This window comes from Dermacentor variabilis, chromosome 1 (assembly GCF_050947875.1).
Source record: "Dermacentor variabilis isolate Ectoservices chromosome 1, ASM5094787v1, whole genome shotgun sequence".
Lineage (NCBI taxonomy): Eukaryota > Metazoa > Arthropoda > Arachnida > Ixodida > Ixodidae > Dermacentor > Dermacentor variabilis.
Genome location: NC_134568.1, coordinates 154,623,904 through 154,649,773, shown reverse-complemented (window position 1 = coordinate 154,649,773; position 25,870 = coordinate 154,623,904). Strand labels below are relative to the sequence as shown.

Sequence of the window (25,870 nt, the reverse complement as noted above, 5' to 3'; positions counted from 1 at the left end):
AGAGCCACATTTGAAGCCCACTCAAACAAATTTCCTCTGACAATATGCTGTTTTTCGTAAAGACTGAGACAACGCTTTTGCATCATCCGGTGTTGTGGCTATCATAGTCGACAGAGGTGTTGCCTGCCGGGAATTAAAATTTCGTATGCCCCCAGAGGCAGCTGCTGCCTGAGGGGTGTTGTTTGACAAGCTAGTCACTATCAGCTCTATATACATAGATCCAATCCTCCCAATCATCAACTTCATAAAACCGAATTTCAAAACTACATAGATGAACTTCCGGCACCATACATAGTTGTCAGAGATTTAAACGCACATAACACATTGAGGGGAGACTCTCGCTGCAATGCGAGAGGTTGCTTAATTGAAAACTTAATCTTTTACTCAGGAGCATGTATACTTCATAAAAAAGAGCCAACTTACCACAGCATGGCACATAACAGATACTCCTCCACAGGTATATAAGCATAGTGTCGAGTACACTAATGCCATACCTGGAGTGGTCTCTTCTCAAGAACCCCTTTGGTAGCGACCACTTCCCAATTATGTTAAGCCTAACAAAACAATATGCTTGCTTGCCACACATTCCCCAATGGAAGGTTGACTCAGCTAATTTGGAACTTTTCCGAGAAGTAACATATTTAGGCCGAGATGATATTGCCTCTTTTAATATAGACGACGGTGTAGCATATATAGCGGGCTTTATAATTGAGGCTGCCACAAAATGCATCTGTCAAATTAACAGACTGGCAAATAAACGTCGAATCCCGTCGTGGAATGAAGAATGTAAAAAAGCACAGAAAGACCAAACTAAGCTTGGGGACACCTACGCGACCATCCAGCAGTCAAAAACTTGATTAGTTCCAAACAAATGAAGTCCCATGGTAGAAGAACACGTCAACATGCTAAAAGAGAGAGTTGGGAGAAGTATATCTCTGGCATAAATTCTTACACAGACAAGACGAAAGTCTTGAATAGGACAAATAAACTAATATTCTGGCAGGCACATCCCCTACCCTTAGTAAATGGCCAAGGTGATAGCCTGGAAGATCAGGTGAATTGTCTAGGCAAGCACTTTCAATATGTCTCGAGTGCATTGCACTAAACACAAACTTTCCTGAAGTTCAAAGAACACAAAGAGCGGCAGCCCTTTAATCACAAAGGTTCATTGAGTGAGGCTTACAATCACCCATTTAGCTTAGCTGAACCCAAGTCATCTCTCACTTGTTGCAACAACTCGGTGCTGGGTGGCGATTGCATTATGTATGACATTAGATATTTACATCCTGAAGCACTGAAAACATTCCTGTCTCTTTCCAATGCCATGTGGGTGGCTGGGTATATTCCGTCCTCGTGGAAAGAAGCCATAATCATCCTGATACTTAAAAAAAGCAATGACCCGTCCTTAGCCAGCAGTTACAGACCAATAGCACTAACAAGCTGTCTGTGCAAACTGTATGAAAAAAAAATATAAAGCAGTGCTCAATCTATTTCCTAGAAAATAAGAAAATACTAGACCCCTTCCAGTGTGGCTTTCGAGAAGGTAGATCAAGGCAAACATCAGAGATGCGTTTATACATAAGCAGTTTTTACTTTCTGTATTTCTAGATTTAGAGAAAGCATACGACACGACATGGTGCTTCGGGATTCTGCGAGCTCTCCGTGTTGGGTGTCCGTGAAATTTTGTTAAACACAGTCGAGAGCTACTTGTTTAACCGCACATTTCCTGTAAGAGTGGGCAATGCTTTATCTAGAACGTTCACCCAGGAGACCGGCGAGCCGCAAGGGGGTGTGCTTAGTTGCACACTCTTTGTTGTAAATCTGAACTCCCTGTGTACAGTCATTCCACACACCATGTTATATTCTGTGCATGTCAGTGATGTACAGATAGGTTTCAAGTCATGTAACATTGCTATCTGCAAACTACAGGAGCAGCTTGCATTATACAAATTGTCCGAATGGGTGGATGTAAATGGGTTTAAAATAAAATAAATAATAAAAGTATGTGTATACATACTCGTATGTGTATACATACTCTTTTCAAACAAAAGAGGCGTGACACCAACGTCAAATCTCACGATAAATCGAGAGGAACTATCTGTGAGCAGTGAACACAAATTCTTGGGAATAATTCTAGACTCTAAACTTACGTTCATCCCCCAACTTAATTATCTGAAAGCAAATGTCTGAAGATGATGAACCTTTTAAAAATTCTGTTGCACACAACATGGGGTAGTGATCAAAAATGCCTCCTGAACTTGTACAGGAGGCTCGTCAGCTCTCGCCTTGATTATGGCGCTATAATCTATCATTCTGCAACGCCAAGCACGCTAAAGATCCGAGACCCTGTGCACCATCTAGGTATCCGCCTAGCGACCGTTGCTTTCAGGACAAGCCCTGTAGAAAGCCTCTATGTAGAATTAAACAAGTGGTCTTTCCGTCTACAGAGGTCATATTCCAGCGTCACATACTATCTGAAAGCAAACTCGAATCCTGAACATCCTTCTTACACAACTGTAAACGATGTGTCCTGTGCCATACTTTTTAATAATTGGTCCACAGCCAGGGAGCCCTTCTCACTGTGTGTTAGGAATCTCAGTGAAGAAATGTGTGTCCCACTTCTAGGACACTATCTAATGCTTCCAGCGAAGCTGTCACCGCTGTGGCAGTGACAGCTCGTGGAATGTGACCTGTTGTTTGTTGAAGTTAGTAGTAAGCATGCTCCTGAGATGCACATTCGAATGCACTTCCATGAACTTCGGTCGAAGTACTGCTGCCCGGAGTTCTACAGCGATGCATCAAAGTTGCAGGCCGGTGTTTCGTATGCAGCAGTTGGTCCATCCTTTTTAGAGTCTGGCATTCTGCATGCGCAAACAAGTATCCTTACAGTTAAAGCATACGCGCTATTATTGGCTGTGAAACAAATCAAACAAAACTAGAAAAGGCAATTATATTTACCGACTCTCTAAGCATTGTCAAGGCTTTATTTAGTATCGCTAAACAAAGCATAGAAATCTTGTAATTGTTGATCTTTACACGCTCTTGTGCGCTGTTTATGCATGCAATCAACATGTCTATATGCTGTGTGCCCGGGCACAGAAGCATCGGGGGTAATGTGCTTGCCAACGAAATCGCCACATCCACAGCAACAAAATATTTCAACTCTTCCATAGCTGCCCCGCTATAGATTTGAAAGCTTTCATTCAGAAAAAATTAAGAGACTATTGGCAACACTTGTGGGACGCTCAAACCTCGAATAAACTTTATCTAATTAAGGTGCAGTTAAGCACTTCCCCATCAATAATAAAATCACGAGAAACAGATTTTCCGTTCTGTCAATTAAGAATAGGGCACACGTACGATACACAAAATTCTTCCTGACTAGTGACGAACCTTCTACATGTAGTAGATATGATAAAAGACTGTCCGTCATCCACATCCTTGTGGAGTGTCGAGAAACAGAAATCGAGAGAAAAAAAGCACCTTCCTTTAGCTTATCAACAGCGTATCCCGTTACATCCAGCACAGTTTTTGTACAAACCCATTATTCGACACCAAATCTGTTTAAAATTTTTTAAATGTCACTCTTACACTGCACATTATCAGTCCAAAAGTTACGTAGTATGGCATCATCCAGGGGCTCCTGCTGCATTAAGCCTGTTTCACATGCAAGCGATTTTGGGCCAGGAACGGTGCGGCACCCATCGTGTAAGTAAGCCTCCTTTCCCAATACCAGTTTTCCTAGCAGTGCACGCCGCTGCAATCACAACATTTGGAAAAATTGGCGAGCGGCGAGAGCAGCAACCAAGAACCTTGCCTTGAGCAGTGACGTGAAGATCACGTGGCAGGGGCGTGGCCGAAGCATGGGCGGTGCAGGGAACCGGGGAATTCACCCGCTCGAGCAGACGGTTCTAGCAGGCATTTGTAGCAGACGACGTCCGCTGCCAGTTTGCAATGTCTCGCACATTTTCAACGAGCTGTTCATCACTCAAGTTGTGTGGTGTCCACTTGTTTGGGATGCTAAAATGAAGATTTTCACTACAAAGAAGAGAGTTCTTTGCGAATAAATTATGGACTGAAGCCGAAGGTACTCCTCGTCACAAGTGACGCATGCTTCTATAAAGTAAATGTCGGTGTCACTCAAATCGGCCATGTCCGTTGGTGCCTCAGAATTGTCACTTGTTTCCATCTGTCGTTTTTGAGTTCATTCTTTAGAGCCAAATTGTCCCCACGTGCTGTTTTCTTCTTGCCTCTTTTTTCCCCGGATGGTGACAACATATGGGTCTGGACAGACGCAATGAAATGGCAGTCCACACGTTTTGTTCGCAGCGCATGTAGGTGCTTTTTTTTTTTTCCTTCTTTACAACTCCGAACTAGCATGTTCATAGTTTTGTTTGGTCATGTTTCTTCAGTTAAAAGGTGAAGCACCCCAAGCTCTACAAGGGCCGCCGCCTTTCTACTCAAATGCCTAGAGCCGAAAAGGGACGTGAGCTTCTTTGAAAGCCGTCCGTAGGCCTCTTACATGTGGGTGGCCGAGATGGCGTCCGAAAGCCTTGCGGTATTCGAAAACAAGAGCCGTTCGGAGACGTGCATGTGCTTCAAGCCTAGATCACAGAAATACGAACCAACCCATTTATTTGCTTCCATGTGGCTAATTCTGTGTTTGTGTACTAAGCAAGACTTTAAGCTGTCACCTATAAAGAGCTAAAACAGACATAAATGTGAATAAAAGAAATTGTATTCACCGTTCCATACACAGTGCTTTTATTTTTTGCAAGGTTTACAGGCACGAAAGTGGAGCACCAACCTAATAAAGCGATCAAACCCTCAGCTCAAGCACGCCAAAACATGGAAATAGGGAGCAAGGCGCAGCTCTTGAAGACCGCTGAAACCTGAGGCTCACAGGCGCTTTCCGCAAGCAACACAGTGCATCACAGCGGCACGCATCGTGCCAAAACGAAGCATGTGAAACGAAGCTGCGTCTTCGCACTGCGCTGCCGCTCAGCCGTCGCGACCACCGCCACTCCGTCGCTTGCATGTGAAACAGGTTTTAGGTACACATAGTACAGCATGTGTTTCCAGGCTCTTGCATTCAAGGGCCCTGATGAGGCAGTAGTACTACGTTCACCTACAAGTTTTATTACATCATCCTTGCATAACAAAACATTCGTGGTCATAGTTTATATCCTGGTCATTGTCGTTGTTTTAATACATGTATATTTTACACAATTTAAAGTGACTGATTTTAGGCCTATTTACAGCCATACTACATCCACCATTCAAAGTACAATTCTCCATTTCATAAACGATTCATTGAAAAACCATCACCATGTGTATGGCGCTCTTTGGCCATATCTGGCCCTTGTGCCATAAACCCCATACATCAATCCAATCAATCAATCAATCAATCAATCAAAACTTCCGGTTCCACTATTGTTCTGTATTAGCCACGGTGACCTCCGACAATTCTATACATGTGTACCAGAGGAGGAGGAAATAACTTTATTGCGTGTCCTGCGAGTTGGTGGGGAGGGCAGTAAAGTTTTTTGCACAGAAGGGAGCTTTACTAAGACTAGTAGAATGGTGAATGTGTATGGCGGTGAACACACTTTGTATGCTATAGTAGCTTGTTAGTTCAATAAGTTTAAATGGAGTCGTGTGCATGTGCAAGATGACGCAAAGTCAGGTACTCGGGTTGTCCCAAATGATATAGCCCATTTGGCCTGGGCTCAAAGCCTCATCACGAGCAGTCGTGGAATCATGTTGTCCAAAATTGCCACACAATTGGATATATTATATAGCAGTGATTTCGCAATAATGAAATTTGTGGGATCTCAGTATTGGCATGATCGGTGTCACGAGACATCTCTATCGGAGATCGACGCCACCATGTGTATCCAACACGAGATTTCGAGCCTCTGTAATCCAAATGCAAACGAGTTCTCATATCTTCCTAATTCACCTATAAACTTCCTAAATATCTCAATCTAAGCAAGTTGTAAGTCCCAGATTGGTGAGCATAGATATTTGAAAATAAAAAACTGAATTATCTCAAATTTAGCGAGGCCTGAGCTGCAAACATTGCATAGGACTTGACACTTGTAAATAACCAATACTGAATTATTTATTCTTTGGAAGCTAGTCTTGGTAAAAATCTAAAAAATGTTGAGCTTTATGAAATTGCAAAGCTACAGAAATAAGAATCCTTTTGTAAGAAGCATGCCAGGATCATGAGGCAAGTTAGATTTGCAGAGGAAGTGGGTTTCATGGTGAAAGGACCATAATTTGCTTGTTTGTTATTTTGTTCCCTCTCAGAACAACTGCAACAGTGGACGAACGGGTGACCAGATCTCTCAGTTGCACCGCCAGGTGGAGGATGTGCGCGGAATTATGGCACAGAACATTGAGCGAGTAGTTGAGCGAGGTGACAGGCTTGACAGCCTTCTTGAAAAGACCCAGGACTTGGAGCAAGCGGTCAGTTAAATTCTGTTGAATTACAGTTAAGTGCACAGAGGGCAATCTGATAATGACTCTGCCATGTTGCTTATGCTGGAGCACTGCAGTATACATTTGAGTGAAATCCCATTATTACTAGCTTGTTCTTGAAACAGTCTTTGAGTAAAAGTTATTTGCAGTTTAGCTTGGGCCCTGACTTATATTGTGGCACTGTAAGTTGCGGCTACAAATTTCTTCATTTGTTTCTGCAGGGTGTTTCACGAAATGCATTTGAAGTTCCTTAAAAATGGGGAAGATGAGATATGTAAATGATGTTCTCTGGTTTGCTTTTACCACAGAGGCTTGCATTTGAAAATGACTGGAGGTAGTAATTAGACAATTGATTATGCATATTAGACAAATGATCTTTTCAGCTAAGAGAGCAAGTCGACTGACTGCAATGGGAGACTTGAAGCATGTTATCTGAGATGCTCATAACCATTTCCAGACATGCAAAAAGCATACTCTGCTAATTTTTACAGTGCAATGAATTCTAGTCAGTTTCGCATAGAAAAGTGAACTGAAGTGCCAATGAGCGCAACTGTCATGCCTTTAGTAGATGCCCATGAGTGGCGTAACTGCTTGTGCCTTACCATTGGGAAAGCATCATGTGAGCCTTTTTATCAAGCTGTGATCTTGCTCGCTTCATGCTCGCCTGATAGTGAGGCATATGCAGTCTCATCATTCATGGGCATCTAACAAGTCTCTGACATTTGCGCTCATTGGTACTTCAGCTCGCTTTTCTATGTGAAATTGACCAGAATTTACTGGAGAGTGTAAATGCCAATCTTTTTCTTTGTCTTTGCGCCCATGTCACAATATTGGTGTGATGCTGTTTTGAAAATTTGACTCCTCCCCTCCCCCATCCTTTCTTTCATGGGACTTGGGGGAATGCTGAGTAGTTTACAGCATCACTGTAATCCCTCCTCAAATAATCAAGGGTTTGACGAAAGTTCGTCTGGTAAGGCATGGAAATGGAGGGGATCTCGGTCGCTTCAAAAGTAGCGGCATTCATGACGCATCTGCACTTCAACCTCACATGTAAACGGGAGGACTTAACGCCGAGGAGTCTGCGATTAGGAAGACCAGTTACCACGTCGTGGAGCCGGGAAAAACTCCGAAAGTTGGAAACGCATACGTTTTTTGCACGTCGGCAGCTTGAGAATCTGATCCCAGAGGACTTCCCAGAGGTGCAACTGCACGCAAACTACACGGCAACCACGAGAGAATGTCTTCATAGAACGTCACAAGACAAGAAACTACAGGCACTGTGCCGAGATGTGTCACAAGACGCGCAAGGTGTCATCAACCTATCTTCATACACACCGACCGAGAAGGAGGCTGCAATACCGTGGTTTAAATTTCAACACGAAAACACCACCAAGGCCAAGATATGTGGTCTGTACAGTCAAACGTGCAGTCAGTCAACTTCCCTCTGAAGTGCAAGAAGAAGCCCGCACCCGTGCCATTGGTGTGCTTTCCGGTATGCGGAGACACAGTGCAAGAACGCATTCATCGTTAGCGGAGAAGCAAGCCATTCGAAGCCTACGGAATAACAGTAGCACTGCCATTCTACCCTCCAACAAAGGCAATGTATGGTCCTGCTAGATGACTACCACAAGATGATGTTGGCCCTTCTCGAAGGCCATCATACGTACGCTCTTCTAGCTTATGACCCTACAAGCAGACTACGATCCAAACTCCAAAAATTGCTGGCCAGGCTGTTCAAGCTGGTCCCTCCACACCACGTGGGTCTCTATCACCGTTTGCTCTGCATGAACGGATCGGCCCCTGCAATCTACGGCCTGCCAAAAGTCCACAAGCCTGACGTCCCACTTCGTCCTATCGTCGACTTCACCAGGTGTTGAGCCCTCTTGCCGGTAAGACCTCGATGCACGTCGAAAACTCATCCGCATTTGTAGCAAAGATAAAGGACATCAAGCTGAGTGAAGATGACGCCATGGTCTCGTTCAACGTCACATATCTTTTCACTAGTATACCAGTGTATTTGGCAGTAGCCACGTGCAAAGAAGCCTTAGAAGCAGACAGTGGTCTTCCTGGTCACAGCCCCTTCAACTTCACCGAACTTAGCGAACTGCTGCGGTTTTGTCTAAGCAACACATTTTTCTTATGGTGGCAGCCTTTATCAGCAAACGCATGGCACGGCAATGGGAGCGTCAATATCAGTCACCACGGCCCATCTAATAATGGAAGCCTTGGAAGGGAAGGTGCTGGCCACGTTCAACCTGGCACCTAAAGTTTTTTATCGCTACGTGGATGACTGCTTCTGTATTTTGAAGAAGCAAGACATTCAACACTTCCTGGACTGCCTGAATGCCCAAAATGGACACATACAATTCACGTTGAATACAAGAGGAACAACTTGTTGCCTTTCTTGGATGTACTGGTTCGTCAGGATGGGGGCGCTCTCGCCTTCTCAGTATACAGGAAGCCTATGCACACAGGTCATTACCTCAGGTTTAGTTCTTGTCATCCTGTCGGCTACAAGACGTCCGTAGTGTCGTCCCTGATAACACGGGCCGTACGCGTCTGCTCAGGCAACGATGCACTGAAAATGGAATTACGGACGGTCTACCATAAACTAACCCGCAACGGCTACCCTAGTTGTTTCATATGCAGGACCGAGAAGCAGATATTAGAGCCAAGCTCGGAGAACAACGAGACAATCTGTGCACATGCAGCCATCCCTTATGTCCAAGGAATCAGCAAGGCACTGTAGCACATATTTTCAAAATGCGACCTGTGCATTGCCCACATCCTGACCAGCAAGCTCTGGAACCAGCTAATGAATGTGAAAGACAGGTTGCCTGTTGAATCATTCCCAGGAGTTGTGTATAAGATACCATGTGCTGATTGCCACAAAGTATATATTGGTGAAACAGGGAAGTTCTCCAGACCCCTTAAGGACCATAAACGTGACATAAGAAATGGTCACACAACAAACGCCATTGCCGAGCATGTGCAGGAACATAATCACAAGATTGACTGGGACAATGCCACTATTGTTGCCAAGAAAAAAAGAACATGTCATCCCAACGGCTGCTAGAATCTGTAATCATTCAGTTGGCGCCAGCTACGATGAACCGGACACCAGGGACTATGCCTGCCATTTACACACGTTCGTTACGTCACGTGCTGGATTATATAAGTGACGACGATTTCCTGTCCAACTCGGTGAACAAGGAACACAAACGCGGTTCCAAAAGTCGGATTATTCATCAGACTTGGTCAGTGACCGTGATCGCCTCCTCCTCCTCAAATGCGATATACATAATGCTGTTTTATTTATAAAGAAATAGCCCTCCTAAGCCAGATGTTGCCACATCATCTGCTCTTGTGTCATTTTCTGCTATATCAAGCCTCTGCTAGGTACACCAGGAAAAGTAACTGATCACCAGAGGGAAATAAGTCTCTTAGATGGCCTTGATGTGTATTTTCGTTTAGTGTCCCTTTATGCGTTTTGCAGTTATCTGTTTTTTACTGTGAATGTGTAACGACTTATTTCCACATTTGCAGGGGACAGTATTCCGAGCCACTGCCAAGAAAGTGAATCGCCACATGTGCCTTCGTAATGCGCGCATGATGATTGTCATTGGAATTATAGTAGCTGGTGTGATCACCATAATAACATTGTTTGCAACAGGCATTATTAAGACATAACTGCTCTTGCTTCTATGTTCAAAACTCCATTCTATGCATAAAAGTTTAATGCATGTTTCACTATGAAATTAATTGTCTCAAAGTTGTGAATGAACATGGGAATTTTAACTAGGCACCGACACAAAACAAATTTGTCTTTGAGCCCCAATTTGTTTGTGATGCCAGGTACACCATACTTTGCAGCGCAGTGGCTACAGTGCCAGATGTGACATGCCCTGGTTTTTTAGTTGGCACAGAAGCAATCATTGTAAATGCCCTGTGCATGTAATTTGCTACTAGCTGATGTTTGTCCTGAGCATTCCACGGGAGATATTTTCTGCCACATAGGATGCATAATTCCAAGTGACACAAGGGACCAAATCAACTCTTTTTTTTTTTTTTTTTTTTTTTTTGTCAGCTGTGCCTTTGACAAGTTATGCTACATAAATGTATAAGGGGGAAAGGTATAGGTGCAGTTATTTGTCCATGTCTGGGCAGTGCAGTCAACTATATTGTTGCACTTGAGAGGCCATAATTCCACCAGGCACAAACAGGCAGAAACAAACAAAAAAAGCATGCAGTTAATGTCATACCAATGGAAATCTCTGCTGATTTTGCTGCAGAGTTCTTGTAGTTGAAGGAAGAGTGACGCAAAGTATTGAGTTGAGATACTGGCATCATTTGCCTTTTGTGTTCTATCTGTGCACCTATATTTTCTGTTCCTACACGCTCTGTTTTGACGGAACAGTGTGGCAGGACACTGGGCTTTCTGGTGCACATCCAGTGCTCATTGGCGATTTGTGATACCGTGTATCACCAGCTATGTCTACCAGGCATCTTGCGACATTATGCTTCTCTGTGTACGGCTCAAAATGAAAACCTAGAGTGACTGTAGTAAAAGACAACATAATTTTTTATTTCTTATGTGCTGGAGAAAATGAGGTTCGATACCATGATTTTTTTGGTTGAACAGCTGCTGTTTGCAGCAGAAAAACGAAAACCTATATAAACTTTTGCATCAGTACTTAAGTTTCTTGTGTTGCATAGTTGGTATAGTGTTTTCTTTTTGTTTGTTTAACTGTCATGCTATAGTTATTAATAGATGCAATATTTAGCTTATTGTTTGTGTCATCACTTTCAGTGTTTAGTGATATGGTATCATTTTAGTCTGATTGCAATATATATACTAGTATCAATGTATTTTTATCAATTATTTTGCCTTTGTTTGGAGCAGAAAGTGCTCACCTTGTGCCTGCTATCACCTGGTGCACGACATAGTTAAAAGAATCGCTGAGGCTTCTTTACATAAAAAAAATAATTTTATAACCGTTTCACTTGCATTTTTCTTACACTTTCAAATTTTGTTTCTACTGTAATTAGCCACGGTTACAATTTAAACAAAATTTTCATATATTTGATATAACTTAACTATGGAGAGTTTTCTGCTGTAATTTAACGTGTTTCATGGCTGAAGCGATGAAAGGTGCTAATATTTATGTGGTAACATATCTTTTTGATTTAGTGTGTGCCATACTGGTCTCCTTCAGAATAATAAATGCCAATGTTATTTTAGAATTTTTATTAGGTGTGCAAATTTTTCTAATAATGCAGTCAAATCCTACACACATTTTATCTGACATTGCCCATTGCTCATTCTAAGGAGCCAGGGCTCCACTGGGCAGCTTTCTGTGTTGGTGCCATAGCACTAAGAAAAACAGTTTTAGCATTACATAAAAAAGTAACCAGTTATGATTGAAATTACCACAACTTAAATGCATATGAATTCACTTATCAAATAGAGCCTCAACAAAACAATTGAGCAATTATTGGAAGTAGTCAACCATGTTTTGCAATACTTGCAAAACTTTTGTGAGAATTTCACTAATATGAATGATGGACAGACCTGTCAGACTTTTTTTTTTTTCATTTGTGCTGTATAATGTTAAGTCTTCGTTTAAGACCCCACTAGAGAAACCTGGCCAGTTCATTCTATCGTACATATGCTTGTTTAATGATAATAAATGTTGAAAGTCCAGGTAAGTCAGACAAGACTAAAAAATGAGACAGGCTTGAGGCTCTTGCACTAGCTTCTCGTTCTGTTGTAAGACTTGACAGTGTCTACTCAAGACCATTCAGCAGTTCATTGATAAACAAGCAAAACATTGCATTCTAAAAGAACCAAAGGCAAAAGTTATTTTAAATATGCACCAGCACTGTGGCTTGGGCACTAAGTTCAACTAGGGCAATTTTGCTATTCATTTTATCAACTACTAACCAACCTTTTCCCACCAACAAATGCATATCGAATCTTGAAAAGTACTTCTACAAAGTAAACCAGCTTAGTGTTGTTTTTTATGTCCCTTGAAGACTCGTATGCAATGGAGAGGACAATTTTTCGATGATTTAGGGAACAAACTAGCACAGCACGTCATTAGAATGCTGTTGTTTTTCTAACTTCTCTTGATAAAGAAATGTACCAACCAATCCAGCTGGGTTGCTCGGACATAATCATGTGGCATACTTTATAGCTGAACTGTGTTCTGCTACCAGATGAAACATTCCCACTGATGCCACTCTTTGATAACAAGCTCACGTCCTCAAAGTTGCATCACCAGTCATGTTCTAAAGAATTTAACTGATAACTAATATCTGATTACTGAAGAAAAATGGAATTATTACCAGTCTTACAAAAAAAATTTATTGATCAATTACCAAAATTAAGAAAAACTTCATTTTTACGCAATTAGAAATTAATCAGTTGCTTCCAACTCATAGCATACAAGTCTAGGAGGAAACTAGTGCCCATAATGCCTGCTAGCTTGGCTGCATACTTGGCAAACTTTGTTATGTAGCTCTAGATGTGCACATATATGTCAAGTGCAATGGCACCTGTGCCTAGTGACCTATAATCATTGGACACTACCAGCTATTTTTCTAAGTGTTTCATTTGTAAGCTGATGGCTCATGTAGGTAGGACTTTCACATCAAACACATTAAAAAACCTTTGTTTGTTTAGGAAACACGGGAAGTCCCATGTTCTTAGCACTTATATTTGGTAAATTATGACAGATGTTTTTACTTAATTTGTATTTTTTTAAATGGCGTTTTATGATAGTTTATTTTTGCTAACTTTAAAGTTTACTTAATTTCTATATCTTTTAAATGGTGTTTTATGATGGTTTATTTTTGCTAACTTTAGAATTATCTGAAATTGGGCATCTAAATTCATTGCATTGGGAACTATCAAATGGTATAAAGAAGCACAGTATCTACAAAAAAATTCACTAGGCATACCAAAACCAATTTTAAAGATGCAGAATGTTTGCTATACAAGCAGGCATAAACTTGAGCACAAGAATGTTAATTTAAATACACAGTCTCTTATTAGAGGAGGCATCACCGCTATTATATGAATGTTTGACAAAAGTGGCATTGGAAATGGCGGCATGTCCTTTTTAAATTTATAATACATACCATAGAAATTTGCCTGTAAGAATTACCCGTGGAAGTTGAGAGGGCTGGAAGCCTGGGCATGCCTTGGAGAACTAAGCCACTGTAAAGCATGAAGTATCCAAAATAATGAGAGGCTAACAACCTTGGCAATTTCAAATTCCTCATAGCAAGCAAACTGAAGTTCTGGCATGTTGTTGCTGTCAACTAGCACCAACTTGAAGATTGGTCACAGACTTGGAAGCTCATGCTTCACATTAGGTTTCACTATACCCGAATCATCCACTTCTGTACTTCAGTGGTTTGAAAAGGTTTTGTCTGTCTGTTTGGACCACTTTGCAAGACAGCAGAATGGTACTCATGCAGATTTTAAATGTTTCTAGACCAACTGTGGTTATCAAGCTCTAGCAAACTTGTGGCATTAGGTGTGAAGAGTGTCTTTGTTGGGTCAGGATGTTGGTTGAGCATTACACTAAGTGCATTAAAATAAAGGTGGCAGATGAGTCCTTCCTCCAAGAAACTGTAAGGATCATAGCTAGAAAAACTGAAAATAAAAAACTAGCAAAAGCTCCTATTACCCACACTGCTTATGGTAGGCAAGCAGCCCTTGCACAGCAAGCTCTTTGATGGCAAACAGATGCACACAGCTGCATTAGCTTCCAGACCATGCCATCTTCAGTGGAAGTTTTACCTCGATGAATACATGGCAATGCATAACTGCTTTCATTAGACAACTGCTGAATTGATTTGAAATTGTTGCATTTGAGAGAGAGAAAATTCTGGTCATTGTAGTAAGCAGAATTTTTATTTAGCACCACATCTGCTAGAGAAGGAATTCACAAGCTGAAACCAGTGAGGACCAAAACCAACTTCTCATGGGAGCCACACAGGCTGTACTGTACTGGAAACATGTCATCTTTTGCTTGCAGAAAGGCAGTCTGCTTGGTGTCATTTTTTGCTCTCCTCAGCACGTCTTGTAATGTCACGTCGGTCCCCGAAAACCGAAGACTGCTCTAGCTCAAAGTCATGAGTAAATATCGGTAAAATGTTTGCTCAAAGACATTAGCACTTCTAAAGAGAGACACCATTTTCAAGGCATTGTTAGCTATGTGTGTCTGTATTTGTCTTTATCAAGGTTCCTATAAAACCAAAGGATGGGCTGCTCCCTCTGCGTGTCTTTTAACTCTAGTCAACAATGCAGGTTGACGCACCTCTAGCTGCACTGTATATTTGCACTCTTCCGCTGTCACCGAGAAAGGCTCACTAAACAGGTGGTTTCCTTTTCTTATCTCTGAACAATGTAAAACAGTTTTGAGATTCTGCTATAGGGTTCTCGCCATGTTCTGAAGATTTCATGTGCATGAAGTTTATCTTCGAATTCAAAAACATCTGATGTTCGAAATTATTGAAAAAGACACCATTTCCATTTTAGTTCTTAAGTATGATACAGATGGAAAATCTGGCTTCCACAATTAGAATGGAGAAGTGGCGCATCCTAATGCCAGTAGGAGTCGGGCTAGCAGCATGTCAAGAAATTGGTCTTCCAAACCTCGGTCACTTTATAAGAAGCTTTTTAAATGAGACAACGAAGAACCGCACGCTCTTTGCATCCTCCTAATATACAATAACTTGAACGATGTGTAGGATGCCAACATTATTAAAGCCCATTAACCTTGACTGATGCTTACTCCCAGAGCTGCAATGTGAGCAAATATTTGTGACTGTCAACAAGTAAGGCAAGCGCACACAAACAAAAAAAAAACAGCATCTATTCGCAGGTGTTGCAGTCTGCGATCATTCAATCAAAATATATAGGGAATGTGCATGTTTGATTCAATTATGGATGCCGCACTAATGCGATATTGGCCTTGCTATCTCGACGAATACGCACTGTTCTTTGTGCCTTTCTTATATGCTCCCAAAGAGATGCTATGCTCCCACATCCTTTGCAACTTATTGTAACTGATGTCACCGATGGTTCATGTTCTGCATCATGTTTGGCAACAAAATTTGTTTTCCCTCATCATATGGCCATGCTCTGATTGCAGAACCAGCACCATATAAATTTGGCCGCCGGCAGTATGTTGTGCAGCCCTGAGTTACTGTCTGAAGTGGACAAATATGATGCATTAGTTCACAGCTTATGTGAAATGTTACATCATTTATGGGGTTTTGGAAAAAGTCATGCTTTCTATCTTACAAGATTTCTGTCCCTGTAATAAAAAAGGAAAAGAGTTTGTCACTTGGAGTCATCCTTTCTATCCTACAAGATTTCCTGTACTAAAAAAAAAAAAAAACCTTGTCATTTGGAGTATGACTTTCTCAGAAAGTCTATTACGTTGATTTAATGGCATGTTTGGTATTTTTACAGCTCTCTGGCAGTGTTGTTAGTCATGTAAGACAGCTTCAAACCTGCATTACGAGAATAATAGGGTCTAATTGTGACAATCTGGTTTCCTCATTGTAGTGGGAGTCCACGAATGCTTGCAGTAAAGCTTAGTATCTGTTCCACCCATCTGAAGCACTGCTACAGTGCACTGCATGACCAAATATGCCATAAAACAAGTGCTGAAATGTTAATACTTTAGGGAAACTGTCCTATGCCTACTTTCAGTAACAGCATAAAGTTCACTATGGAAAAGAACTGCATGTAGCATTTGCAGAGTGATCTATAAACAGTCGAGCACTGCCCGGGCCGTACAAAGCATTTTTCGGCGGGCCCGGGCCATAGTCAGTCCCGCTCATTAAAGGGCTTAAGTTGTGCCTTTGAGCACATGCAAAGATTATAAAATGCATTGTCCAAGGCATTCTGTGCCAAACTGAAGCAAGATGTACAAAGAGCTGGTTCTTGTATACCTTGCCAAAGAAAATGGAACAAAAGGTTAAGTTCTGATTTTTTTTTCCAGAAAAACAAACATTGTTTTCGTGTCTGGAAAAAAAATTATACGGAAAACCGCTCTTCAAACCATTTCTGTGTTACTTCTGCAATTGCACTATTACTAGTCTTGATACTATTATATTATTTTAGCGCTAACGCAACAGGTATCTCTTCCCACTTGTGCGTTTATTTTATGGTATATGCTTGTGATTCGACATGTTCGTGTGTATATGTTGCAAGAGTTGAGGAGGACTTTGGGATGAAAACTTGGAGGTTTATTTACAGTGAGACGACCAAGAAATTAACAGTCATAGAGTCAGAGTCATTACGGGCCGGCAGCAACTCGGACGCTGCGGCCCGTGGCAAGAAGCTCGAAAGAGATGAATCAAGGAATGCTCTCTTGCTGCTCCCGGTCTCTGGCTTTAAAGCCCTTCGGTGTCTCGAAGACAGGTCACATTCGGCCAATCTGCGAGCCGCTCAGGTGTCGTCATTTTTGGCCAATGGTAGGCGCTCGTGCGATTGTGTCACACCCGGCGGAGAGGGTCGCTCCTTGGTCCCCAATTGTCCGAGTGCTTACTTCTCTCTGCGGTCTTGCCGTCCCTGTCTGCAACTACCGTCACCAAGGCGGAGAGGGTCGCTCTTTGGGCCCCAATTGTCCGAGGGCTTTCTCCCTGCAGTATTGCCTTGCTGACTTGCAAGCGCCGTCACAAATTGGTGGAAGGGGGTGACGCTGCCAGGGTCTCACGGTGCATTACAGCCGTCTTGCTTCGGGACCCACTTTACCTGGAACAGTGCCAGGCTCTCGCTACACTTCCGGGAAGAGTCAAGCAGTGAATAGCTCCAGATGCGGCATACGAGGTGGGGGACGTCAACTCGTTTGAACGTGCCGCGCCTCGTGAATGTGGTATACGTGCTTCTGTGCTCCTTAATTAGCTGCGGCGCGATTCGATGTGGTCTGGTGAACTCGAAGTAGGCTCAGGAAACAGTCCCGTATCTAACAATGTATGCATTTTTTTTTCCACATGTTAAATGACCGCATAGGACCAAATCGTACGATCAAGGTAAATGCAGGTGCACCTGTGGAAAAATAACAGCACAAGCAATAATGGGCCTGATCCCTGATGTTCCCATAGGAGAAACGAAAATTTCAGTCTTTTATTGTGTTTATTGCTTATACACTGCAGCTGATTAGACCCCTAGAAGGTAAGGCTCAAAGAGATTAAAGTTTTTTTTTTACTTACAGGCTGGGTCTGCAATGCACACATGGGCCCTGGCTAAGCCTAGTAATGAACACATGGGCCTGGGTTGGGCTCGGTCATGTATGTCCAGGCCCGGGCAAAGCCCAGGCTTGGTATCACAGGCTGGGCTCGGGCTTCATAAAGCAGGCCCAGGCCGGGCCCGTGCAGTGCTCTAGTAAACAGTATATTTTTTTCAGTGGCCTGGTTTACTTAAAAATAAAGGCCCACACATAAGCACTGTGTGCTTAGGTATAGCAGTGAACATCTACCAGAATAGTAATAGCAATAAAGTATTATTGTTGAAAAGTCATTTTTTGAAAAGTTATCAAAAAATGTTTTGGCCTCGTAAGCTTCTGCCGTTTTTTGTTCAATATGATAAAATGTCCTGTGGATCTATAGCACTCTATATTGTTCACAACAAAACTTGAAATGGTGTAAGCAGTTCTTTATTGTATCATACTTGATTACAACGCGTGCATGCAGAATTGGAAGCCTGGTGTAAACAAATTTACCAGTAAAAAAATATGCATTGTCTTAGGACACAAATGAAGACATTACATTTTCTTTCTGATTATATGGCTAAAATTTCACTCTTGCACATGGCTGTCCTGATTATGGAAGGATGTGTAGATGAGTTATTGGCACTCGCTGTTCATTACAGTAACAGCAAAATGAAAGCAGTGCAAAACATATCTTAAACAATCTCCCTATACAGGGTGTCCCATCTGACTTTATCCAGAGTTTAAAAATATGCCGATGCACTCCAAGATGACGTGACCAAGTACGTGTTGCCAACTATTTTATGGAGTAAGTTGCACAATTTTTTGCATTCTGCTTAATTGCATAATTAGTTGAGATTAATTGAAGAACTTATAAAACAACAAAGATGGGCAAAAGTTGTAGAGTGGCTTGCAAAATGTCTGAATAATTAAACAGTTCCTATCTATCTCTTAAGTTTAAGTTTTGTTTCCACTTGCTGCAGATGCCTGCAAAATAGAAAAAATACCACTTGCCTGTGTGCCATGATTGCAGTGCTCCCAAACGTTCCGCGTACAAACCACCATAGCATTTAGCCGGGCAGCAACGCAGGCGTTCGCTGTGCGATTTACGCCAGCAATATGCTTTCCTCGCAGCGGTTCATGAGAGTGATAAGTGATAGTTTGCGCTTGTACTGCCGCAAACAACAGGTGCGTCATTTTGCGATAGCTGTAAGCAAACTGAACATCTGTGGAAAAAAAAACTTTTTCAGAACATTGATGATGGAATAGCAGTGGCCTAAATGGCCACACGCAGTCTTTCGCTGAATGTTGCATTTATTTTTCCAATATGCACTTTCATAACGCACACTCGAAAGGGCCACCTTCTGCTGTGATACAGCACTGGGACCTTCCAAGTGGGCTTGCTGTTGCTGCCTTAAGCATCATTGGTGAAACACTGCAGCAGACTTCAGTTACCTTGTCCTGTAAGGCTTCTGGAATCGTCATTTCCGTTGTGTATGTGCAATCCTTAATATAGCCCCAGAAGAAAAAGTCAAGAGGGTTAAGGTCGGGTGACCTTGCTGGCCACAGGTTGGGCCCGTTTCTGCCTATCCACTGTCCTGGGAAGGTAATGTCAAGCCATGCTCGTGCTTGACTACAGCCTTGACTACATCGTGCTGATACCACGTTGCACCGAGCCGAGCCAGTAACATGTTGCAGCGGAAGTTTTCCAGCAGCCCTTTGAGGATCTCTCTTACATACCTCTAGGAAGTCGGTGTGTTAAAAAATAGGGGGCTAATGAGTGTGTCGTCATATATTCCGCACCAGACATTAAAAGACCACCGATATTGGTGGCACAATTTTCCTAGCCAGTAGGGATTTTGCTCACTTCAATAGTGTGTGTTGTGGATATTTACTTGGCAATTTCGGCAAAAGTTTGCCTTGTCAGTCCACAGTACCTTCCCAAGAAAGTCTCAATCCTTCTCCTCCTGAATCAAAATCCAATTCACAAAGTTAGGTTTGTTTTGAAGATCCCTGGACTCCAGGCATTGATGCAACTGCAGATGATAGGTGTGCAGTCCAGCTGTTTTCAAAATCCTCCAGGCAGTTTATTTGGATACTCCGGTCTCCGCACTCGCGCTGTGCGTGCTAGCGTGTCGATTAGCCGCCATGAAAGACAAAATGCTGGAGCGCACCTCATCATTTATGGCTGAAGCTCTCTGCCTTTTTCTTGTGAAGCTGCCGGTTTGCTTCAATGACTTGTAGTTGTTCACTATTGTCATCGGGCTAGGTCACATGCCAAGGTGCCAGCTTCGATATGTCCTTGCAGCCTGCCATCTCTGTCCATCTGCAGCCCCCAGGGCAAGGATCATGTCTGCTTTTACTGATTGGAAAAAGGCACCTCAAGATTGCTCGCACTTCAACAGCAGATGGTCTGTTCATCGCTGTCTGGAACTGCCACGTCCGTCATTCACTTTACGCAGCGCAAGCAATAATGGTTGCCGGCGTAAATCGAACAGCCAACGCCTGTGTCGCTGCACTGTTGCCTTTCAAGTGGCAGCATGCCCAGCCAAATGCTATGTCCATTTGTACACGGAACGTTTGGGGGCACTCCAATCATGGCGCGCAAGTGGGCATGTCACATGGTATTTTTTTTGGGAGGGCATCTGCAGCAAGAGGGAAAAAAAAGAACAATACTTAATACATAGATATAAAGTTCGAAATTGTTTAATTGGACGTTTTGCAAACCGTTCTACAACTTTCTACTTAGAATTTTCAACTTCGTTGCTTCATAAACTGGTTAATTAATCTCGACTAATTATGCAATTAAGCAGAATACAAAAAATAGGGTGACTTACTCCATACAATATTCAGCAACATGCATTTGGTCACATCCTCTCAATAGTGCATCAGCATATTTTTAAACTGTGGCTAAGGCTAGCTGGGACACCCTGTATGTTTGGAACTTCAACACACATTTTCACCGCAGAACGTGGGTATGGTTTTTTGGGTGAAATAACATTTCCACTTTCACTCCCGAAAAATCAGGCTTTGGTGGTAGCATTTAATATGGTTATTTCATAACAGAAGCACTGACTTCATGGCACATTTATTACTCTAGGACACAATGTCAAACTCTGAAGAACAACCTAATGCTTTGGGCATATCTTAATGTACAGAAAAACAGCACATGGGAGCACACACAAGCACTAATTGGGTTTGACAAATGACAGCTTGAAGCTACAGACACAGATATGTGTACATGCAAAGTGCAGCCTTGCTCCAATTCTTTGCACTGTCCCAACACAGCTACTTTCGTCGGCTTGACGCTTGAATCAAATGTACAGAGATTGAACACTTGACATGAGGCTGTGAGGTCTAAGGTCATGGAATGTATCCATGCAATGAAATTTAACATTTATACAGTAATGCATGTGTGGTCTCATCTTAGCAAGACTCAGGGTTAGACATAATAGTTGATTTCTTTTTTATTTGCCTGGGTTGCCATGTGGCATAATGTCGAAAGGAAATGAAATATTTGTACTGTTCCGCTACATTTCCTGTAACCATGTTGATGCCAATGATAAAATTTTTGCCAAAACCACCTAGTATATACTGCTGAAACCACCTAGTGTGTACAAGTTCTAAATTGCACAATTTAAATTGTCTCCGATAACTTCAATGACTTGAGCGCAAACCAGAATGGTGGTGAAAGTAGTGCAACAGACATTGGGAAATGCTAAATTTTGAATTAAATGCAGTGAGATGCACAGAAGAATGAAATATATTTTATCTAAAATTAAAGCATGAGAACCTGTCATACTAAAATATCTTTATTGGAGGAAAACAAATATGGAGTAAAAAGCGGGGCCAACCCTAAATGTGTTGGCACTAGTCTTGTAACTTTACTGACAGATATCTTGGTGTTGCCTTCTAGATTTTATTCCAATGATAATACCTTCATGATGTTTGTTCATGAAACAATGTACAAAAAGGCGTGCGAAAAAAGGTTGCCCACTGCCAATTTTGGTAAAACATGTCAATAAACAGCCAACTTGATATCGCCCACCTTATCGAGAATACAGTATACTCCTTTTGCCACCCAAGAGTATCCTTTCTTAAAAGGGGCACTAAAGATAGCTTTATACATTTACTTACTTGCGTCCTACACCAGGTACTGCAGGTTAATAACTCATTTAAGTGCATGTTTCTTGAAAAACATGGATTTAAAGATGCCTGTATCTCCCACACTCCCAATTAAATTCAATTGTAAACAAAGTGACAATGACATTTATTACAGTAGATGCCACCATAGCTGCATATTGCCCTCAGCTTGGCTTTGTTTCATTACATTGGCTCAACTAGTGGCACAGCATAAAATTCGAGGAGATGCCTGCACAAAAAGTACTTGGCACATGGCTTTTTCCTTGAGTAATGTGAGACTGGCAACATGCATGTTACTGAAATGTGACATGCAGCAATTCATGCCAGTGCTAATGGAGTCACCAGCCGTCTCCTCCTGTTCACATTTTAAAAATAAATTAGGGCTCTAGACCCCAGCACAATGGTATAATAATCGTTCACGTGATTGGTCACAGATAACCATAAAATGCATTTGGCTCCTCATATATATATATATATAAAACTTCAACCACTTTTACAAATTGCAAACACCTCCTCAAGTCCAGGTGCACTTTCTGCACAACTTCCCTGACAGTGTCGGGCACGGTGCTGCAAGAGTTCACATTGTGCAAGTTGGGTGTGGACATGTCCACTTCATAGCACACCCAAAATAAATGTAGCAATGTATAAACCTTGTTGTATGCTATCATTGCTATATCATTGCTTAGCCATTACTGTAGCACTTAGAAGTGGCAAATAATTAGTGGCCATAAATGTGCCTTTCCGCTCAGTACATGTAGCAAGCCAGAAATTCATCTGTATTTAGGGAATTTAGAGTTGATAAGGAAAAAAACTTAGTACAGAATTCAGGCAAGTTATTTAGAGTGAATAATTGAGGGGAAATCGGGGCTGCTGACTTCAGGATATTCGTGTTGTATTCAACAAATGAAGTTGCTACAATAACGCACTTTTGTGGAAGTACCAGGTGGTTGCTGCATTGAAGCATCTCAAACTTGGATATTTCTTCCTCTGTTTAGTCCTCACGATCCTTTTGGCTCATGTACATGATCACCAATTAGAAAAAAACATTATGCAGACCCAACACAGATGTTGGAATCTATGTGTAATGTTAATTAAATGCTATAGTACTACAAAATTAAATGTGGGCAGTTGTCATTATTTTCGTCCTATGCAACTTGTAATCTCATGCAAAGTGAGAAAACAGCCCAAACTTGATCACCTATATGCAGTCATCACTGAGAGCTCATCGCTGATTTTCTGTGGCATAAAATGGACAAAGCAATTCAGGTGAGGCGCCATACTGAAGAACTTTTTGCACATTTAAGAGTAAGTGAAGCCTAGCTCTACTTACACAGCTATTCAGAAACCAAAGAGCTTGCACTGTGATTGGACTAATTTATACAAGCCATCTTTTCAGAAAGTGGCTACTTTTCCATCTTTTCAGGAAGGTCTTCATGAAACCAACCCAGTCTGCAAAACTTCAGAAAAATTATGTTTTACTTCAAACAAAGGGCTCTGGGTATATTCTATTTACTCAATCGCCTGTCTGGTCGCCCTGGACAGACAGTTGCACACCCAAGACAGAAATTTTCGAAATGGTACTGTTAGCAGTTTCAAATGTGTGATGCTTTGCACAATTACTAATTGTGCTTCCTAGCTTCAGTTTTTCTGCCAACAATACATGCACAAGAAAGTTCATGAAACTATGACTGTTGCTATAATAACAAGGCATTGAAAATAGTACTTTGCAGCAATTAAACAAGCAGCAAAAGATAATAATTTGTGATGAAAATCATCAAAGTGTTGATGGCAATGTGTCATGTAGTTGCAAATCACTGCTTTGCCGAAGAATGGTTTGAGAAGTGTTTGTGAATGTTACTCCGCTGTTTTGCTATGTGATCCCAATAATGCAAATGCATACACTTCTCAACGTTTACAATTACTTCAGTGAGCATTTAACAGCAATCTGATACAAATGCTGTCACATGAACACAGCTCTCAAAGGTTGTGCACTGTTTCAAGAAGCGCTGCCTTTGAATGTAGCAAAAGCTATGGATGTCTCATGTGGACGGATGTTTCCGAGCCATTACGGAGGTTTTGCAGACTGTATAAATGACATTGTAAAGCTGCCAAATGTGCTTCCACAATTTTCACATGAATATCACACAATCTTTTTCACAATAAATGCAGTGTATATACAGTTGAACTTTGTTATAACATAGTTGCATTCAACATGAAAATACCTTTGTCATAAGCATATTCGTTATACTCGTGTTGATGACAAGCATTTTATATTTCACTTCATTATATCTGATAATTCGTCATATCCATGTATGTTACATTATGGTTCAACAGCTGCGTTTTTTCTCTCTCTCTGGTGTTATGTGTTAGTCAACTTCACAAACTATATGGCAGCGTAATGTCTGTCAGCTGACTTATCAAAGGTAAGTAATACACCAGTCACACCAATTATGACTAAGTGAAAAATAATAAATTCATACAAAGCACTGTGCTACATTCACGTGTCTCCCTGTCTCATAGAACACAATCTTGGAAGATGCTAAACACTGGCCATTAGGCATTTCAGCTGGAGGGATATCTTCACTACAGTTGACTGCTCCTTCATGCAGGCTTCTACCTAAATCTGAAATGACTGAATGTCATAATGCAATCCAGTTATGTAGTAATAAATGCCAGAAGTTGTAGGGCTCAAGGATGAATGTCATCAAATAAAGTCAGAAATAGTACAATTGCATTTAAATTACCACATAAGCTAACAAGTGCGAGGACAAGAAATTATGTTACAAAGTCAACAATTTTCAAGAGAACAAACTAAGAGAAACCTATAAACCTAAACTGTCAAACATGCATGGCATCACTTCTTCAGTAATGAGAACAAAGAGAAGATATTTGTATCTGGTATACTCTGAAAACAAGGACAGTGTCCCTGAAATCTGAAAGATGAAACAAAAAATGTAAATGTTTTCCCCAAGTCTGGCCAAATAGTTTATTTTTAGAAGAAAAGAGAAATGGCTCAAAGGTGTGTCATAAGGCTTTACGTGACTTTAAAAGGATAAAAGTGAGCTGCAGAAAAAATAATCACAGTTATTTGTGATTATAAGAATGTATATACAGTGCGTATGTTGGCACATCCGTTATATAAATGGCAAGATTTAATCACAGTCTGTATATTTTCCACATAAGAAAAGACATCTTCCAGGTCCCGTAACAGTGAAATAATAACAACTTGCTTTAAATGTTTGCCATTCATTGTTATAGACCTCCAATTTCACGCAGCACACCAATAAGCTTGCAAATTCCAAACAGGTAGTTCTTATCACACTCTGCTGTGGGAAAGACGTGAGCAAAGTCAATCATTTTGGCCACACAGTGAATTTTTTTATCATCAGAGCTATAGGGCAAAGATCCATATACAATCAGAAGTGAACTTGAGTAAAAGGCATAAACACGCTGAGTCTCAAACCAGTGCCTGATGTGTTCCAGCTGAACTAATAGGTCTGGCAGAAATGCTGGGCTATTGGGCTGTTGGTGTGTCATGCCAAGGAATGTCTGAAAGGCTGGAAAAAAGGCACAAAAAAAAAAAATGCTCTAAATTAGCAAAAACCTTAGATACCACGAATGCAAAGATGTTGCAGGGGAATCTCTGTAGCTTGTATGTAGGCTATAGCAGCGCTAATTTCTTACAAGTGACTACATACAATTTAACATTGATTTCTTGTTAGCCAGCCCTTGAATGCCACTCAATGGTTGGCTAACACTACCAGGGTTATATCTTGTACACATAAATAAACAAGAATGTGGACATGGGAACAGCTGCCACCTTAGCGCAATTGGCAGTGCAACACTCATGTAATGTGGAGATTGTGGGTTTGGCTCCCACCAGTGGCAAGGCTTCCTTTATGTCCACTTTCATTTCCCTTTAGCTTCTCATTAATACAGTACAATTAAAAACTACAAATAATTTCCTCCATGCTTTTCTTGGCTCCATTATCTGTTGGTTTCATTTG

The 25,870-nt window shown here is 41.5% G+C and overlaps 2 protein-coding genes across 8 annotated transcripts in view; one reads left to right on the top strand and one right to left on the bottom strand.

Annotated features, from left to right (window-relative positions):
* The window catches only part of LOC142587067 (vesicle-associated membrane protein 7-like), a 46,281-nt gene that overhangs the window by 12,096 nt on the left and 8,315 nt on the right, over positions 1 to 25,870 (top strand). For 4 of the 6 annotated variants that reach the window (XM_075697959.1, XM_075697976.1, XM_075697970.1 and 1 more), the window contains exon 5: positions 6,316 to 6,474. In XM_075697959.1, coding sequence (XP_075554074.1) covers positions 6,316 to 6,474 — 159 coding nt within the window. Of the gene's footprint in view, positions 1 to 6,315; positions 6,475 to 10,032; positions 11,735 to 25,870 lie in introns of those variants that run through there. The other 2 variants (XM_075697986.1, XM_075697978.1) reach the window with 1 other exon arrangement.
* LOC142587053 (inositol polyphosphate multikinase-like) overlaps positions 2,076 to 25,870 on the bottom strand; it is a 56,552-nt gene continuing 32,757 nt past the window's right edge. The window contains exon 5 of one of the 2 annotated variants that reach the window (XM_075697947.1): positions 2,076 to 2,861. In XM_075697947.1, coding sequence (XP_075554062.1) covers positions 2,707 to 2,861 — 155 coding nt within the window. In that variant the 3' untranslated portion in view covers positions 2,076 to 2,706. Of the gene's footprint in view, positions 2,862 to 18,151; positions 25,421 to 25,870 lie in introns of those variants that run through there. The other variant, XM_075697940.1, reaches the window with a different exon arrangement.